At 40.9% G+C, this 19,002-nt stretch overlaps 1 protein-coding gene across 1 annotated transcript in view; it reads left to right on the top strand.

The window, feature by feature from the left end:
* ARMH4 (armadillo-like helical domain containing 4) overlaps window positions 1–19,002 on the top strand; it is a 147,945-nt gene that overhangs the window by 39,424 nt on the left and 89,519 nt on the right. The window contains exon 5 of the mRNA XM_027554202.1: window positions 12,128–12,382. Coding sequence (XP_027410003.1) covers window positions 12,128–12,382 — 255 coding nt within the window. The remainder of the gene's footprint in view (window positions 1–12,127; window positions 12,383–19,002) is intronic.

Below are 19,002 nucleotides of genomic sequence, written 5' to 3'. Positions count from 1 at the left end.
GAATCATGGCCCTGGCCCTGAAAGGAATGAAAACTTTTAGTTTTGGTAACCAGAGGTGGAAATGTTTACAATAAATAAAGAAAAGAGGCCTGACCTAGAGAGTCAAAAATCTGGGGTCTCACAAACTTGTTTGAGGCTCTGCTGTGATATTTGAACACCCAAGGCAGTATATCACCAGTAAAGTAGACTGTAAGTAATACAGAATTTATAAAACTTGCTCTGCTTAGTCAAGTATGTATATTTGGAGGATAATGTCTGCACAGGCTTCTCACTGCAGTGGCTTCTCTTGTGGAGCATGGGCTCTAGGGCTCACAGACTTCAGTACTTGTGGCTCCTGGACTCTAGAGCACAGAATCAATAGTGGTGGCTCACAGGTTTAGCTGCTCCCTGGTATATGGGATCTTCCCAGACGAGGGATCAAACCTGCGTCTCCTATGGTAGGCAGATTCTTTACCAGTGAGACACTAGGGAAGCCCTGAGCAATGCTGCTTTCTACAGGTTCTTTTTGTTTGTTTGTTTGTTTTTGGTGCTACCTTTAGATAGAATAATTGTGTGTGTATGTTTTACGTTGATCCACATGCTTCTTTGGGATTCAGATAAATGAAAATAAAATTTGGGGTTTATTTTAACAAAATTACAGAATCCAGAAAGCATTACCCTATGGCCATTAACATATAACCTGATAGTGTTATTTGAATGAGTTCTTCATTTAGTTTCAGTTCTTGAAATCAGAGATTTTGTTATTGTTTCTGGCACAGTTTGCTGAATGCTTATTTCATTTTGTTGTCCTTTGTTTTCAGAAGTGTTCATGACATCATTATTTCTCTTGGGTGCATCTATTGAAAGACTGGGCTAAATACAGATGAGTTTTTCTTCAGTTTTTATGAGTGAAAGATGAATGCATACAACTCTGGGTTATTTTGTACCTGTCCATTTGATATGTTGCTTTTGTGCTTATTGCAGGATTACTCGGAGGAGTGTGTTACCCATTGCTTATTATTACTCTGTGTTTCCTTAGATCCAGCCAGTTGTTAAAAGCATAGACCTAGTTAACTGACTAAGCATTCACCCATCCATCCATCCATTCAAAAAAGATTGAGTCGTGACTTCTGCCAGGCACTGGGTTAGTCATTGGTGATACAACAGAGGACAAGATTATCTTTCCTTTATTCAATGGTTTCCCACCTTTTGGGGTCAAGCTGCTATAAAATACATTATTTTGCTAATATTAGAAAGGTGATCATACCTTTTTGTTACTGATCTGTAATAGTAGTCAACGGTCCACTGAAAATCGTGGCAGGGTACAGATGATATACTACTAAAGATGTTTAACAGCTAGAGAATGAATGTAACCTTCTAAAAATAAGAAAATTCCCTGGCAGAAATCGATAACGAGGGAATAAGGCTAGACTGAAGGAGAACTCATACAGTTCATACGGTTCACAGGGTTCTCAAGGCAAGAATACTGAAGTGGTTTGCCATTCCCTTCTCCAGTGGAGATCCAGTAAATCCTAAAGGAAATCAGTCCTGAATATTCACTGGACGGACTGATGTTGAAGCTGAAACTCCAATACTTTGGCCACCTGATGCATAGAGCTTACTCATTTGAAAAGACCTTGATGCTGGAAAGATTGAAGGCAGGAGGAGAAGGGGATGAGATGGTTGGGTAGCATCACCAACTCAGTGGACATGAGTTTGAGTAAGCTCCAAGAGTTGGTGATGGACAGGGAGGCCTGGTGTGCTGCAGTCCATGGGGTCACAAAGAGTTGGACATGACTGAACAACTGAACTGAACTGAACTGAAGGAGGACTCTCACTCCTGTAAGGCTTGTATTCCTCTTCTTTTCTCTACACAGTCTCTGACACTTTCTTTTCTATCGCTATGTCCTCAGATATACTCAGGTATTAAAAGTGAAACCTTATAAACTTCTTTGTGTTGAAGGTCAGGGTTGGTGATAAAAGAAGAAGACTTTTTTCTTTCATCCCACACATCAATCAGGGCCCTTCCTTTTCTGATGATGTAAAAATTATATACTACTCAATCTGGTGTTTCTGAAGAAAGTGCTCCTTGGTTTTATCATCTGACTTGGAGTTATATGTCTCATGTCAGGCATTTCAGGTGGGGGAGGAGAAAGAAGACTTTACCAGGGTGGGTGAGTACGGGAGAGATCGAGATACCTTGACCTAAGCAAGGTCCTCTCAATTGTGTTGTGAAGGCCGCAACCGTGGCCTAGATTTGCATAGATGCAGCTCTCTTTTCAGGATACAAAAGGATGGAGGAAGATAACTTTTGAGGTTCCTTTCATTATTTTTATAGCTCTGTAGTCCTCTTCCCACAGCTTTATTGATGTATAATTGACAAACTGTAGGATATTTAATGTGTACACCATGGTGATTTGGTATACACATACATTGTGAAAGAATTTCCACCATGAGATTAACACATTCATCATCTCACATGTTTACCTTTTTAATTTTTGGTGAGAACATTTTAAGTTCTCTTCTCATAGCAAATTTCAGTTGTACAATATGGTGTTATCAGCTGTAGTGACCATGTTATACATTAGGTCCTCAAACTTTATTCATCTTATAACTGAAAGTTTGTATCCTTTTACCAATTCTTCCTCTTTTTACCTCCATTCATAGACCCTGTCAATCACTTTTCTAGTCTTTGTTTCTATGAATTAGACTTTTAATTCCACATATAAGTGATACCATGTGGTATTTGTCTTTCTCTGACTTATTTCACTTAGCGTAATGTCCTCCAGGTTTATCTATGTTACAAGTGACAGGATTTCTTTTTTTTTTGAAGGCTTAAATAATATTCCACATATATACATACACACACATACCTGCAGGTATAATATAAATTGCATAATATGAATAGTATCCCATGTATATAAATATTTAATAATATATACCACATCTTTATGCATTCATCCATTGACCAGTACTTAGGTTGTTTCCATACTGTAGCTATTGTGGATAATGCTGCTCTGAACTTGGAAGGGCAGAGATCTGTTTGGGTTTAAGGTTTCATTTCCTTTGGATATATACCCAGAAGTGGGATTTCTTTTGTGTGAAAGTATTAGTCACTCAGTTGTGTTCGACTCTTAGTGACCCTTTGGACTGGGGTCCACCAGGCTCCTCTGTCTATGGAATTCTCCAGGCAAGAATACTAGAGCGGTTAGCCATTCCCTTCTCTGGGGGATCTTTGCAACCCAGGGATTGAACTCGGGTCTCTCACATTGCAGGCAGATTCCTTATCGTCTAAGTCACCAGGGAAGCCCCTGGGATCATATAGTTAGCTCTTTTTTAGATAACGAATGAAAACCTACTGTATAGCAGAGAACTCCATTCTATACCTAACTCTATACCTAAATGGGAAGGAAATCCAAAAAGAGGAAATGTATGTATATGTATGGGCTTAATAACCCAGATCTGAAGTTATTGATATTTCTCCTGGCAGTCTTGATTCTAGCTTGTGCTGCATCCAGCCCGGCATTTCTCATGATGTCCTCTGCGTATAAGTTAAATAAACATGGTGACAGTATACAGCCTTGATGAACTCCTTTTCCTATTTGAAACCAGTCTGTGGTTCCATGTCCAGTTCTAACTGTTGCTTCCTGACCTGCATACACATTTCTCAGGAGGCAGGTCAGGTGGTCTGGTATTCCCATCTCTTTCAGAATTTCCCACAGTTTGTTGTGATCCACACAATCAAAGGCTTTGGCATAGTCAATAAAGCAGAAGTAGATGTTTTTCTGGAACTCTCTTGCTTTTTTGATGATCCAGTGGATGTTGGAGGTTTGATCTCTGGTTCCTCTGCCTTTTCTAAATCCATCTTGAACACCTGGAAATTCATGATTCACTTACTGTCTACGCCTGGCTTGGAGAATTTTGAGCATTACTTTGCTAACGTGTGAGATGAGTGCAATTGTGCGGTAGTTTGAGCATTTTTTGGCATTGCCTTTCTTTGGGATTGGAATGAAAATGGACCTTTTCCAGTCCTGTGGCCACTGCTGAGTTTTCCATATTTGCTGGCATATTGAGTGCAGCACTTTCACAGCGTCATCTTTCAGGATGTGAAATAGCTCCACTGGAATTCCATCACCTCCACTAGCTTTGTTTGTAGTGATGCTTCCTAAGACCCACTTGACTTCACATTCCAGGATGTCTGGCTCTAGGTGAGTGATCACATCATCGTGATTATCTGGGTCATGAAGATCTTTTTTTGTATAGTTCTTCTGTGTATTCTTGCCACCTCTTCTTAATATCTTCTGCTTCTGTTAGTTCCATACCATTTCTGTCCTTTATTGTGCCCATCTTTGCATGAAATGTGCCCTTGATATCTCTAATTTTCTTGAAGAGATCTCTAGTCTATTGTTTTCCTTTATTTTGTTGCATTGATCACTGAGGAAGGCTTTCTTATCTCTCCTTGCTATTCTTTGGAACTCTGTATTCGAATGGGTATGTCTTTCCTTTTCTCCTTTGCCTTTCGCTTCTCTTCTTTTCACAAGTATTTGTAAGGCCTCCTCAGACAACTGTTTTGCCTTTTTGCATTTCTTTTTCTTGGGGACGGTCTTGATCCCTGCCTCCTGTACAATGTCATGAACCTCCATCCATAGTTCTTCAGGCACTCTGTCTATCAGATCTAATCCCTTGAATCTATTTCTCACTTCCACTGTATAATCATAAGGGATTTGACTTAGGTCATACCTGAATCATCTAATGATTTTCCCTTTCCCTAACCTGCATCCCTATGCAGATGACACCACCCTTATGGCAGAAAGCAAAGAAGAACTAAAGAGCATCTTGATGAAAGCAAAAGAGGAGAGTGAAAAAGTTGGTTTAAAACTCAACATTCAGAAAACTAAGATCATGGCATTTGGTCCCAACACTTCATGGCAAATGGTGGGGAAGCAACGGAAACAGTGACAGACTTTATTTTTTTGGACTCCAAAATAACTGCAGATGGTGACTGCAGCCATGCAATTAAAAGACAGTTGCTCCTTGGATGAAAGGTTATGACCAACTTAGACAGCATATTAAAAAGCAGAGACATTACTTTGCCACAAAGGTCCATCTAGTGAAAGCTATGCGTTTTCCAGTAGTCATGTATGGATGTGAGAGTTGGACTATAAGGAAAGCTGAGCGCTGAAGAATTGATGCTTTTGAACTGTGGTGTTGGAGAAGACTCTTGAGAGTCCCTTGGACTGCAAGGAGATCCAACCAGTCCATCCTAAAGGTAATTAGTCCTGTATATTTATTGGAAGGACTGATGCTGAAGCTGAAACTCCAATACTTTGGCCACCTGATGCGAAGAACTGACTCATTGGAAAAGACCCTGATGCTGGGAAAGATTGACGGTGGGAGGAAAAGGGGATGACAGAGGATGAGATGGTTGGATGGCATCACCGACTCAATGGACATGAGTTTGAATAAACTCCAGGAGTTGGTGATGGACAGGAAGGCCTAGTATGTTGCAGTTCTTGGGGTTGCAAAGAATAGGACACAAATGAGTGACTGAATTGAACTGAACTAAATGACCCAGATAACCATGATGGTGTGGTCACTCACCTAGAACCAGCAGTCCTGGAGCATGAAGTCAAGTGGGCCTTAGGAAGCATTACTATGAAAAAAGCTAGTAGTGGTGATGGAATTCCAGCTGAGCTATTTCAAATGCCAAAAGATGATGCTGTTAAAGTGGTGCACTCAATATGCCGGCAAACTCAGCAGTGGACTGGTAAAGGTCAGTTTTCATTGCAGCCCCAAAGAAGGACAGTGCCAAAGAATGTTCAAATACAATTGTGCTCATTTCACATGCTAGCAAGTTAATGCTCAAAATCCTTCAAGCTAGGCTTCAACTATCTGTGAACCAAGAACTTCCAGATATACAAGCTGGATTTAGAAAAGGCAGAGGAACAAGAGATCAAATTGCCTACATCCATTGGATCATAGAAAAAACAAGAGAATTCCAGAAAAAAATCTACTTCTACTTCATTGGCTGTGCTAAAACTTTTGACTGTGTGGATTACAACAAACTGTGGAAAATTCTCAAACAGTTGGTAATACCAGACCATTTTACCTGCCTCCTGAGAAGCTTGTATGCAGGTGAAGAAGCAACAGTTAGAACTGGATATGGAACAATGGACTGGTTCAAAATTGGGAAAGGAGTACGTCAAAGCTGTATATTGTCACCCTGCTTATTTAAGTTATATGCAGAGTACATTGTGGGCTGGATGAAGCACAAGCTGGAATCAAGGTTGCCAGGTGAAATATCGATAACCTCAGATATGCAGATGACACCACTCTAATGGCAGAGAGTGAAGAGGAACTAAAGAGCCTCTTGGTGAAAGTGAAAGAGGAGAGTGAAATAGTTGGCTTAAAACTCAACATTCAGAAAACTAAGATCATGGCATCCAGGCCCATCACTTCATTGCAAATAGATGGGGAAACAATGGAAACAGTGACAGACTTCAGTTTCTTGGGCTCTAAAATTACTGCAGTGACTGCAGCCATGAAATGAAAAGACGCTTGCTCCTTGGAAGAAAAGCTACAAGAAACCTAGACAGTATATTTAAAAGCAGAGACATCACTTTGCAGATAAAAGTCCTTATAGTCAAAACTATGGTTTTTCCAGTAGTCATGTACGTATGTGATAGTTGGACCATAAAGAAGGCTGAGGGCTGAAGAACTGATACTTTTGAATTGTCGTGCTGGAGAAGACTTTTGAAATCACTTGGAAGCATGGAGATCAAACAAGTCAATCCTAGAGGAAATCAACCCTGAATATTCACTGGAAGGACTGATTCTGAAGCTGAAGCTCCAAAAGTTTGGCCACCTGATGCAAAGAGCCAACTCATTGGAAAAGACCCTGATGCTGGGAAAGACTGAGGGCAAGAAAAGAGGAGGAGAAGACAGAGGATGAAATTGTTGGATGGCATCACCAACTCAACGGACATGAGTTTGAGCAAAGTCTGGGTGATAGTGAAGGACAGGGAAGCCTTGTGTGCAGCATTCCATGGGCTCACAAAGCATCAACATGACTGAGCAACTGAACAACAACCACCTGGCTTCCCAGGTGGCTCTAGTAATCAAGAACTTGCTTGACAATGCAGGAGACATAAGAGATGTAGGTTTGATCCCTGGATTGGGAAGATCCCCTGGTGATGGGCATGGCAACCCACTCCTGTTTTCTTGCCTGGAGAATCCTACAGACAGAGGGTCTTAACGGGCTACAGTCCATAGCGTTGCAAAGAGTCAGACACGACTGAAGTAACTTAGTATGCATGCATGTATATGTATGGCTGATTCACTTGGTCATACAGCAGGAACTGACATAGCAGTGTGAAGGAACTATACTCCAATTAAAAAAAATAATAATGATAAAATTAAAAAGAGCTAACCAGCTCTGGTTAGCTGGCTATTTTTAATTTACAGTATAGTTACTTTGCACTGCTATGTCAGTTCCTTCTGTATAGCAAAGTGAATCAGCCATGTGTATACCTTTATCCTGTTTTTTTTGGATTTCCTTTCCATTTAGGTTAACACAGAGCACCAGGGAGAGTTCTCTGTGCTATATAGTAGATTTTCATTAGTTATCTATTTTATACATTGTAGTCTATATATCAGAGAAGGCAATGGCACCCCACTCCAGTACTCTTGCCTGGAAAATCCCATGGATGGAGGAGCCTGGTGGGCTGCAGTCCGTGGAGTCACTAGGAGTTGGACATGACTAAGCGACTTCACTTTCACTTTTCACTTTTATGCATTGGAGAAGGAAATGGCAACCCACTCCAGTGTTCTTGCCTGGAGAATCCCAGGGATGGGGGAGCCTGGTGGGCTGCCGTCTACGGGGTCGCACAGAGTCGGACACGACTGAAGTGACTTAGCAGCAGCAGCAGCAGTGTGTATATGCTGTCTTCCATGATGGCTTAGACGGTAAAGAACACGCCTGCAATGCTGGAGACCCGGGTTTGATCCCTGGGTTGGGAAGATGCCCTGGAGAAGGGGATGGCAACCCTCTCCAGTATTCTTGCCTGAGAAATCTCATAGACAGAGGAGCCCGGTGGGCCATATTACATGGGGTCACAAAGAGTTGGACACGACTGTGTGACTAACACTACATTTCCATAGTGTGTGTATGTGTCAGTCTCTGCCTCCCAATTCATTCCACCCACCCCGTTCTACTTGGTATCGTGCCCTCTCTGTTTGTGTCTCTGTTTCTGCTTTGCAAATAATACCATCTATACCATTTTTCTAGATTCCACATATATGCATTAGTATACGGTATTTGTTTTAGCTCTGTATTTTAAAGAGGAGGAGCTAACTGAACACATTGAGGACCAAGTGTAAGTTATCCTTGGTGGTTGGTGGTGGTCAGAGGACAATGGTTCAATGATAAAAGCTGGAAATCGAGGGCTCAGAGCTCTGGCTTCGCCTTTGCATTCTCAAGGGGTCAGAATCATATTGTCATGATATTCCTATCAAGAACAACCCTCTAGGTTTGTGGAGAGGAAAAGTAACTAAAAGTGATTTTACAAAGTTTAAAAATAAAATAAATTTTCTTTTTAGCTCATCACCAATTTCTGTCTACAGGAGGATGGTCAGTAAAATTGTCAAAAAGCCTTAATGATTCCTGATAGTTTTCTCCATAATCCAGTGACTCTGTTACTTTTTCCTATCCGCTGTCCTTCTCAGCTTCTCTTTAACTGGAGTCCCTGGCCCATCTTTTTTCCCCCTCCAGCTTTATTGAGATATTAATGACATATAACATGTATAAGTTTAAGATGTATAAGGTGATGATTTGATACCCACACACATATATGTATATATATTGTAAAATTATTACTGCAGTAAGGTTAGTTTACACTTCCATTCCCTCAAGTAATTACCAATTTTTGATTTGGTGATACTATTTGAGATCTATTTTCTTAATAACATTCAAGTATATAATGCAGTGTTGTTAATCATTGTCACCATGCTTTAGGTTAGATCCTGAGAAATTACACATCATATTGTTGGGAGTCTGTATCCTTTCCTGGTTCATCTTTATAATCATTCTCTTCACACACAATCTACTGCTCCTTCCTTAGTTGAGCTCTCCTAGCAAAACTTGGCCCTGGTTAAATGTCTCTGCCTACTCCACTTATCCACCCACCCATTCAGTGATGTGGCTGAAGAAAAACACACTGATCATCTTAGTATGGTTTGCTTTAACTTTATAACATTACCGATGGACTCACGTGGACTCATAGGGTTGCCTGGCAATCTGACCACATCCACCAGTTTTGTATTTGACCAAGGAAAGAAATATGACAGCTTTCACATGCTCCATGCCCCAAATCTAGCCACCGGCCTGCACCTGTGACCCTGCAGAGGTGGGTGTGTCCAAGCTGGCCATGCACTGCATTCCCTCCCCTCTCCGTAATAGCAGAGAAGCCAGTCTTATATGGTGGACACTGTGTGCCAGGCTTAGTTCTAAGTACCTGATATATTAACTAATGTAATCCTTACAACAGCCCTGTGTGGCAGGACTCACACCAGTTTTACAGTGAGGGAGCTGAGGCACACCAGAATTCAGTAATTTGTCTGAAACCACTCAGCATAGTAAGTTAAGTGGCTCTGGAGTCCTTGTGTGTCATCTCTCTATCACACCTCATCTCTCAGGACATTTCTCCTACTGCTCTTCCCTCCGCATCATCAGTTCACTCCTTTCTGCCAGATCTTATCAATTACAGGCAAATTCTAACAGTTTCTGCTTTCAGAACCTACCCTTGAGCCCATATCTCCCTCCAGCTATCCCCTAATGTCCCTGTTCTCTTCTCCAAATTTCTTGTGTTTTCTCTACTTATGTCTGCTTCCTTTTCCCCAATTTACTTTAGAAGCACTTCAGTCTGACTTTTGTCCCTACCATTCCAGGAATACAACTTTTGTCAAGTTCAAGAATGACTTCCCAAATGTCTAAACCAGAGGGACAGTCGTCGTTTCTTACTCAGCCCCCTACTCAGACATGTTTTCTTCTCTTGTTTTGCTTTTCTCCTGCGGTCACTTCTCTGTCTCCTTTGCTGGATCTCCCCCTGCTGGCCAACCTCTAAATGTTTGATTGTCCAGGGCCTGGGCTGGCCCACTTCCCTTTCATCCACTCTCATTCTCTTGATGATCTCAGTCAGTGTCAAGGCCTTAAATATAATTTATAAGTTGATGACTCCTAGGTTTTTATTTCTAGCTTTGACCTTCCTTAGACTTCCAGCATTTCCATTTGGCTGTCAGAGGCACAAGTATCACCCAATTAATATATTTCACATAAAATTCTTGATTTGTCTCTTGAGTTCTCATTTTTAATAAAGTGAGATCTTCCTCTCACATCCCACATTGTAATTATCAGCAGGGCTCTACCTTCAAATTACATCTCAGGTCTGATCACTTCTCTCTTTTTCTAGGACTGCACCCTCATCCGAAGCATCATCATCTGTTCCCTGGATTTTTCCAATAGCCTCCTCCTGTGGGTCTCCTTGCTTTGTTTCTTGCTCTAAGATAACCTGTTCTCCACCCTGTAGCCAGTCATTCCTTACAAATCTGCTTTAGATGTGGCCTCTGCTTACCCCTGATTTCCTTGCTTCATGTATTCTGTCTTGTCACTCACTGCCTCTCAGCCCAATCTTCTTTGCCATTCTTTGAACACAGGCTTTGCCTTTACTATTCCCCGTCCTCCTCTGCTGGGAATCTTTAATGATCTAAATTAAACAAAAGAATTCATTATTTGGGTATGATCTCTGTTCAAACCTTACCTTATTAGAAAAACTTCCCTTGATCTTGCCATCTAAAATAGTAGCACCTGGCATTTTCTGTCTTCTTGCTGGTTTTAATCAGAGTGCAGTATATTGCATATCTATTTATATATCTCTTTGTTTGCTGTATGTCTCCTGAGTGACATATCAGCTCCATGAAGGCAGAGACATTATTGTGGTATTCCTAGTGCCTGGAACTAGGTGCTTGATAAATATTTGTTTAATTTTTGGAATAGGGGCAGGTATTAAATCCTATGAAGGTAAAGGATATATAAGAATGAAAAAGATTAGAAGTAATATTTTTAAGTTAAGAAAATCTGTAAATGATAGCTGAAAAGGAGAAAATTGTCTGGAAGAAGGAGAGTCTCCAAATTCTTAGGTGGCTTTAATCCTCTGTTTTCTCTTCAGCCTTTGAAGAGAGTTCCATGTTACGGTCACCACTGTGTTCAGAGCCAAGAGGGAGAACAAGGAAAAGGCCTTCAGTGGATTTTGTGGGCCCTTATGGAGGGTTTCAGGGGTGCCTTCATAATGTGGATGGGAGTTCAGAGTATTCCTAGAAAATTAACATACGTGAAATAAAATGAAATTGGGGATCTTATGTTCCTTAAACCTACACCTCTTGAAGCATCACAGATGGACATATTATGTACTTAACTCATATGATGCTGGTAATGATAGTGATTTTTTCTCACGTGTTTCTTTTCTGACTGTCCTTGACCAATGTGTCATTTCCTGATCCCCTTTAGAATTGGATTGAGAACGCTCATGTGACCTTTCCCCGTTTCTTGGGTCCCTCCTGTGTAAGGAGAACAGATGCAGGAGTGGATTAATGTACCTCTCAGTTAACATTGTTGTGAGTTCTATTCACTGATGTGGAAGAAGAGCAGAAAGAAAACTATGTCAACATAGTGAATTCTCTTGTTTAGTATTATGAGATAGAAAAAGACTGGAACACTTCTTTTAAATTCTGTTAGTATTTCAGTGAGCTTTCTAACAGACAGATCTGTAATGATCTCCAGAAAACAGGAAGATGATGTTTGCTACCCTTTTAATTATAAATATGACATTAACAAAAATCCCTATTACCTGAACTTTAACTCCCAATAAACATGATGCATGATAATTATCTGACATAACTGTGGTTTTGAAAGTTTAAAATGTAGGTATAGGGTGGGCATGCAATCCCTCAGAGCTCTTCTTGCTCAACTTTAATGATAAAATATGTTTTAACAGGCCAGTCATGTTTATTTTGTAGTGTTTGGGTCATTTCAAAAGATTCATTTGTGTGCACTGCCTGTATTTCTTCATGTTCCCTTTGCTTTCCTCTTTCCTAGAGGGAGAAGATGATGAAGATGAAGAGGATGAAGAGGAAGAAGATGAAGAGGAAGAAGATGAGGAGGAAGATGAGGAAGATAAAGATGCTGACTCCCTGGATGAGGCCTTGGGTGACACCGAGCTGCCTGGGTTCACGCTCCCTGGCATCACGTCTCAGGAACCTGGCTTAGAGCAGGAAAACGTGGTCTCTTTGGAGGGGGTCACCTTCCAGGTGCCAGATGCCATCCAGTGGGAACAGCAGAATCAGGGCCTGGGTAAGAGTCATGTGTGTTTCTCTCCTTCCTCCCTCCCCTCATCTTACTTTTCTTAGGCGACAACTTTCTTTCATTGGCATTGATGATGGAGCAAAATGGATTTTCTTTTTATGGATGTTTCATTTTAGTTCTCACTTCTTTCTCCGATATGTTTATATTTATGCTCTTCAGTAGCCGGGTTCCAGTCTCCATCTGCCTGAAGAGCACGGTTACCTTAATTTTTGGGAAGAGTTCCATCGTTCCTTCCCAGCTGGAGGACAGCTGTTGGCTCTGGGAGGACTTCCAATTGGGACAGAATTGTGCGTAACCAGTCAGCTGCCCAAAGTGTCATGAATGCACTGGAGTCAGAAAGCAAATCTATTTTGTGATCCCCTCCTTTTAGAATTTCCTCCCTGGGGAAGTTCTTCCTTCACTTCTGGGTGAGCTTTTAGCCATCCCAATATGTTTCTGCTCATTCTTGTGGTTGCGTTTCATCATCAAATATAATCTCTTTTTATCACTTGGTGTCCAGACAACCCCAAGCTTACTCTTTCTTGGGCATGGCCTGGAGTTTTGGCGAGAGACTCTGGAGGCAGGCTGACCCCAACCTTGATACTCTCTTGTGGTCAGCAGGGATGTTCCTCTGTCTCTTCTTAACTTTTTCTGGAGAGATACTGTTTAGCTCTGGGTGATTGTTTGAGGCCTCACTCTGTTGACCTGAGGGGAAGTGACCTCTGCTCCAAAGAAATCTCCTCCCTGAAGCTCTCTTGATCTTTAAAAGGCCCAAGGATACCTTCAGTGCAGCAGAGGTTTGATTTAACAGTCATATAACCAGTGTTTAGAGTATTTCATTGAAAATTTGGATGTTGATCTCAGATTTTGCTCTGGAATATCATACTAGTGTATCTTGGTGCCTTGGTTGAAACTTTCAATTTAGAATCTTATTACATATGATTCCTTAAAGATTGTCCTTCTCTCCTCCCATGAAAACCCTTTCAGATTAGCAGTGAGAAAGGGTAAGTGCATGTGCATTATAATGAGTATGGAGTGGGGAAAAATCACATTGTCTGTTTATCACAGGATTGAGTAGTTTAAAAGCTCTCTTGCTTTTTTAAAAGCTCAAACTGAAGTTGGTAAAACCTTTAAAGATTTGCAGTCTAAGGAGAAATCTTTCCATAATCTCTAAAACTAAGGAACATGTGTAAGGATCTTTAATGTCATCTTCTCTTCCCTTATAGTTTTTTTGTGAGCTGTCCTTTTGATGTGGTTAATTAATTTGTCCAAAAAGCAGAACCCCTACTATGTTCCTTTGTAAGGTGTTAGAAACACAGAAAAAAACAAGGCAATGCTTTTTCTTGATTAGAGCAGAGCCCATTCGTAAAGGTTTCAGCGCAGGATGGTGATAAAAATGGGTTATAGGAGGGCAGAGTAGAAGTGTAGAAGGAGGCCATCTAGAGTCGCTTGGAGAGTTTAGAGCTGTCACCTGAAGGATATATAAATAGGAGATAGCTTGCAAGGAAAAGAAACCAAAGAAAGAACATACGCAAAGGCATTGGAGGGATGAAAGAACATATACAGATGGGCTGGCAAAGAATGTTGTTAAGTGGGTAAAAAGAAGTTCTAGGAGATATAATAGCAGACAAGGTTGGAAAGGTAAGCAAGGATGCATCATGAAGAGCTTTGACTGCCAAGAGGTTTTCACTTGTCCTTTATGAAAACTGTTCTGGTGATAGTGTGGTGGAGGAGGAGGGGAGGAGCATGAGATTGGGGAGAGAGAAAAAGGCCACTTCTGAGATCCGTGAAATGTCTATGTGAGACATAAAGAACATGAAGTAAGGCAGAGCAAGTGGGATGAATGGAAAAGAGTCAACCTGAGAGCTTTTGTCATAGGTACTAATGGATTTGGGGGATTGAGGAAAAATAGAGGGAGAGTTGAGGATGATTTCTAGGTTTTTAGATTGGGTGAACAGGTGGAGAGTGATGCCTCTGACGAAAAAAGGGAATAAAGGGAGCAATATGAACTTGGCATTTTAGGGAGATGATGAGCTAGTTTTGGGCATGTTGAATATGAGGAGCCTGTGAGGTGTCCAGGAGGGTCTTAGATTTTGTGTCTTGAATTTAGGGAAGAGGACTGGGACTGAGAAGTTATTCTGGGTTTATCACCCTCTGCTGCTGCTGCTGCTGCTAAGTCGCTTCAGTCGTGTCCGACTCCGTGTGACCCCATAGACGGCAGCCCACCAGGTTTCCCCGTCCCCGGGATTCTCCAGGCAAGAACACTGGAGTGGGTTGCCATTTCCTTCTCCAGTGCATGAAAGTGAAAAGTGAAAGTGAAGTCGCTCAGTCATGTCTGACTCTAGCTACCCCATGGACTGCAGCCCACCAGGCTCCTCCATCCATGGGATTTTCCAGGCAAAAGTACTGGAGTGGGGTGCCATTGCCTTCTCCTATCACCCTCTAGGTTGGCATAAAGGTTGTAGTTGAAATGTAGCTGGGATTTCCTGTGGAGTGTGCTTATGGTAAAGAGAGGAGGCGATAAAGGATGTGTTTCCACTGGGCAGGCAGACGGTATTAGTATATGTGCATACAATGTTATATTTACTAAGTTATTTTCTGAACAAATTTGGCATGTAATTGGGCAGTAATTACTTTAAAAATATACCAAGTGAAACTGCTAAAACCTCATAAGTATATCAAAATATTATCAAAGTATTACAAAACAAACACAAACACTGACCTGGGGACATGTGAATAAATATTTGGTCTCTTCAGGCCTGAACAGGCTTGAAATGCACCTGTTCCACCACTGGTTGAAATGAACGAAATAAAATGCAAAATACCAATGTAACTTATTACAGAGGTTAAACACAAAAATCTACACGTCAAGTGACTCCTCAGGTAGTAGATTTATAACATGAAAGGATCATGGATGGTCGAACAGTCTTTTAGATATGGATTGGGTGAATATTCAGAGACTGTACCCCATTCCTGGAGAGAGGGTTGTTTTTGTACCCTCTCTGTAGGGAGAAGTACTGCAGGGAGATCATATGGCCTCTATTCCTGGATTGTGGTCTAGGAAGCCAATTTCCACCACTTGGAAAGTTGGCATACCATCTATGATAATGATAAGCAATTGGAGGAACTGTGAATCTTAGAAAGATTTGTAGAGGCTACAGTTCAAGGCTAACGTGATCATTTGAGCTCTAGCCTTACCGTGTTCCTCAACACAAATTTACCACTGAAAAGGAGCCAAATTTTTAAGAAATCAACTTTATTGAGGTATAAACTATATATAGTAAACTGCACTCAGAGTATGCAATTTGAGTCTTGTACACATCCATAACAGCCTCCATCTCATTGAAAATGCAGAATTTCCATCACTTCCCCTTTGTCCCCCCAGTTATTCCTCATGTCCTGTGCAGTCCATCCCTCTCTCAGTCCTCAATCCCAGATAGCCACTGATCTACTTTTAGTACTACAGGTTAGGTTGCATTTTCTAGAATTTTATATACGTAGAATCATGTAATACATACTCTTATGTGTCTAGCTTCTTTCACTTAGCATAATGATTTTGAGATTCAACCATGTTGTTGTCTGTATCAATAATTTGTTCCCCCTTTTTAAAATTAAAAAAACATTATATTTATTTGGCGACATCATGTCGTAGTTGCAGCATGCGGGCTGTTCGTTGCGATGTGTAGTCTTTCCTCTAGTTGCAGCATGCACCTAGGCTTAGTTGCCCCGAGGCATGTGGAATCTTAGTTCCCCACCCAGGGATCAAACCTGCGTTCCCTGCATTGGAAGACGGATTCTCAATCACTGGACCACCAAGGAAGTCCCTAATTTGTTCTGGTTTCATAGCTGTGTAGTACTCAGCTGTATGGATATGCTACATCTTGTTTATCTCATCACCTGTTGACGAACATTTGGGTTTTCCCCAGTTTTTGGTTAATAGCAGTTACATTTTAAGGTGTGGAGGGCATGAGGTGGAGGGTGAATAGCCCAGTTGTCCCCTTGTCTTGCCTCCTGAGTCCAGCCTCCATGCATGGCTAAAGTTTCTTAAATTAGTAATACCAATTTAATGATTTGTTATCACTAAGGTGATTTGTCACTTTAAAAAGTGATTTTGGACTTCCCTGGTGGTTCAGTGGTTAAGAATTTGCCTTTCCATGCAAGGGAATGGTTCAATCTCTGGTCTGGGAAGATCCCACATGCCTCGGAGCAGCTAAGCCTGTGTGCCACAACTACTGAAGCCTTTGTGCCTAGAGCCTGTGCTTCTCAACAAGAGAAGCCACTGCAATGAGAAACCCTCACAATGCAAGAAAGAGATGCCCTGGCTTGCTGCTACTAGAGAAAGCCCATGTGGAGCAACAAAGACCCACCAGAGTCAAAAAATAAATAGACTAAGTAAATCAATTAATCAGTCTTTTTTTTTTAAGTGATTTTCCCAAGTCTTGACATTTTGGTTTATATCAGATTTTTTCTTTTTATAAAATTTACCATTTCCCTGGATGTCTCTTACCTTTTGCTGCCACTTCTTTTCTTGAAAAATTCAATTTGCCAACATGTTTTTAGCATTCTAATTTTCATGGGAACCAAAACAAGGAAGTCCTTCCCGTTCTCTACTGTGGGAAGACTGGGTTGGGTTAGTAGTGCTTGTGTCTAAGATTTTATTAGCTCACCATCTTTTTCTTGGGGGGACAGGAGTATTTACTAGTAACTCAAAACCACTGACAACTTCTGGGTCAGTATTAATTGATATAGTTTCCTAAATGCTCTCAGATCACATGATAAAGAGGGGCCCCTCCCCTGTTTGTGATGGATTTTGTGGTACCAAGAATAATGGCTCCCCAGTTGGCTCAGACAGTAAAGAATCTGCCCACAAAGTGGGAGACCCAGGATTGATCCCTGGGTCAGGAAGGCCCCTGGGGAAGGGAAAGACTACCCACTCCAGTATTCTTGCCTGGAGAATTTCATTGACAGAGGAGCCTGGCGGGCTGCAGTCCACAGGGTCACAGAGAGTCTGACACGACTGAGCGACTAACACTTGTACTTTTTTCAAATATGTTTATGTCCTAATCTTTGGAACCTATGATTACGTTGTCTTACCTGGCAAAAAGCTTTGCTGATGATTAGGTTAAGGATCTTGAGATGGAATGGTTATCCTGGATTTTCTGCAAAGGTCACACAAGTGTATTCACAAGTGTCCTTATAAGCAGGAAGAAGACAGGTCAAAGTCAGAAAAGTAGATGTGATGACAGAGGCAGAGGTCAGAATGATGTGGCCAGAAGCAAGGAATTCTGGCAGCCTCCACAAGCTGGAAAAGGCAAAGAGATGAATTTTCTTCTTGAGCTTCTAGAAGGAACACAATCCTGCTGGCACCTTAATTTTAGTCCTTCAAGACCCATTTTAGACTTTTGACCTGTAAAACTATAAGACAATAAGTTTGTATTGTTTTGAGCCCCTAACTTAGTGGTAATTTGTTACAGCAGAAATAAGAAACTAATACAGATTTCAATAAGTATTTCATGAGCAGCTTCATTTTAGAAAGCAGAGCTACATGGCAGCTGTAGGGTGAGTGTGAGTGTTGTAAACTTAACTATAGTTTTTTCTTAATGAATCACTAAAAATGCAAAGATGGAGGTCTCTAAAAAGTAATCTAATTTAAAACAATTTTACTTTAATTGACCATCTTATTCATTTCTACTTTTAAGTGGGTTGTTTTATTTATAGATGATCACATCCTATTTTACAATATGAATGGTATTCCAAAGCAAGTGCTAAAACCCATAGACACCTTTAAAAATGAACATATTGAAGTGGGTAGTTGGAATTGGCTAAGAATAATATACACTCTTTGAATAGATTATCATTTCATTTTCTGTGAAGAAACAAGAGGAGAAAACTTAGATTACTTTCTAAGGCAAAGCAGTAGATTCATGGCTTAATTCTTTGCACTTCTGTTTTCTGTTGTCACATACACATTGCCTCTAAAGCTTTGGAGGGAAACAGCCCAGTTTCTTGATCTTGCTGTTGGGAGGTATGATTGTGGACTGAACTGGTAGGCTGTCAGGATAAAGAATCAGGAGCGAAAGTTCCATGTTGTGGCTGAGGTGCACTGATTGTAGTGTAGAGGAAGTTTTTTTTTTTTTTTACATATGCAGAATCAATTTCTTTTCTGATCTAACAAGATCATTTTCAGATTTATTGGTAGGAACCTGTAGAGAGCATATACTGTGACCCACACTACTTCTTATCCTTTTGTAATCACATGATTATTCTTTTAAAACTATAAAATCAATATGGCCAAAGTTGAGTCAATGTATCCATTTTGACATTTAAACATTTCCGATGTAATATCTGGTGATTCTTTACTTTGTGCATTCTGAATCTGCTAGGATGCTTTTAGCTACAGGTAGCAGAAACCTTAAATAGACTTAAAGAGTAAAGAAATGTATTTTCTCTGAAAACAAGAAGTCCAGAGATAAGGCTTCTGGGTCAGTTGACTTGAGTAGCTCAGTGGCCATTGGCGACTCAGTTTTTCCATCTTACTGCACTGTCCTCCCTTGGGATGTTGACTTTGGCCCCAGGCTGGTCTCCTTACAACTGTAATGGCTTGAAGCAGTTTCAGGTGTCACACCTAG

The sequence above is a fragment of the Bos indicus x Bos taurus genome, chromosome 10 (genome assembly GCF_003369695.1).
Source record: "Bos indicus x Bos taurus breed Angus x Brahman F1 hybrid chromosome 10, Bos_hybrid_MaternalHap_v2.0, whole genome shotgun sequence".
Lineage (NCBI taxonomy): Eukaryota > Metazoa > Chordata > Mammalia > Artiodactyla > Bovidae > Bos > Bos indicus x Bos taurus.
Note: the sequence above shows the minus strand (reverse complement) of the source record. Positions and strands in the feature narration are given on the sequence as shown.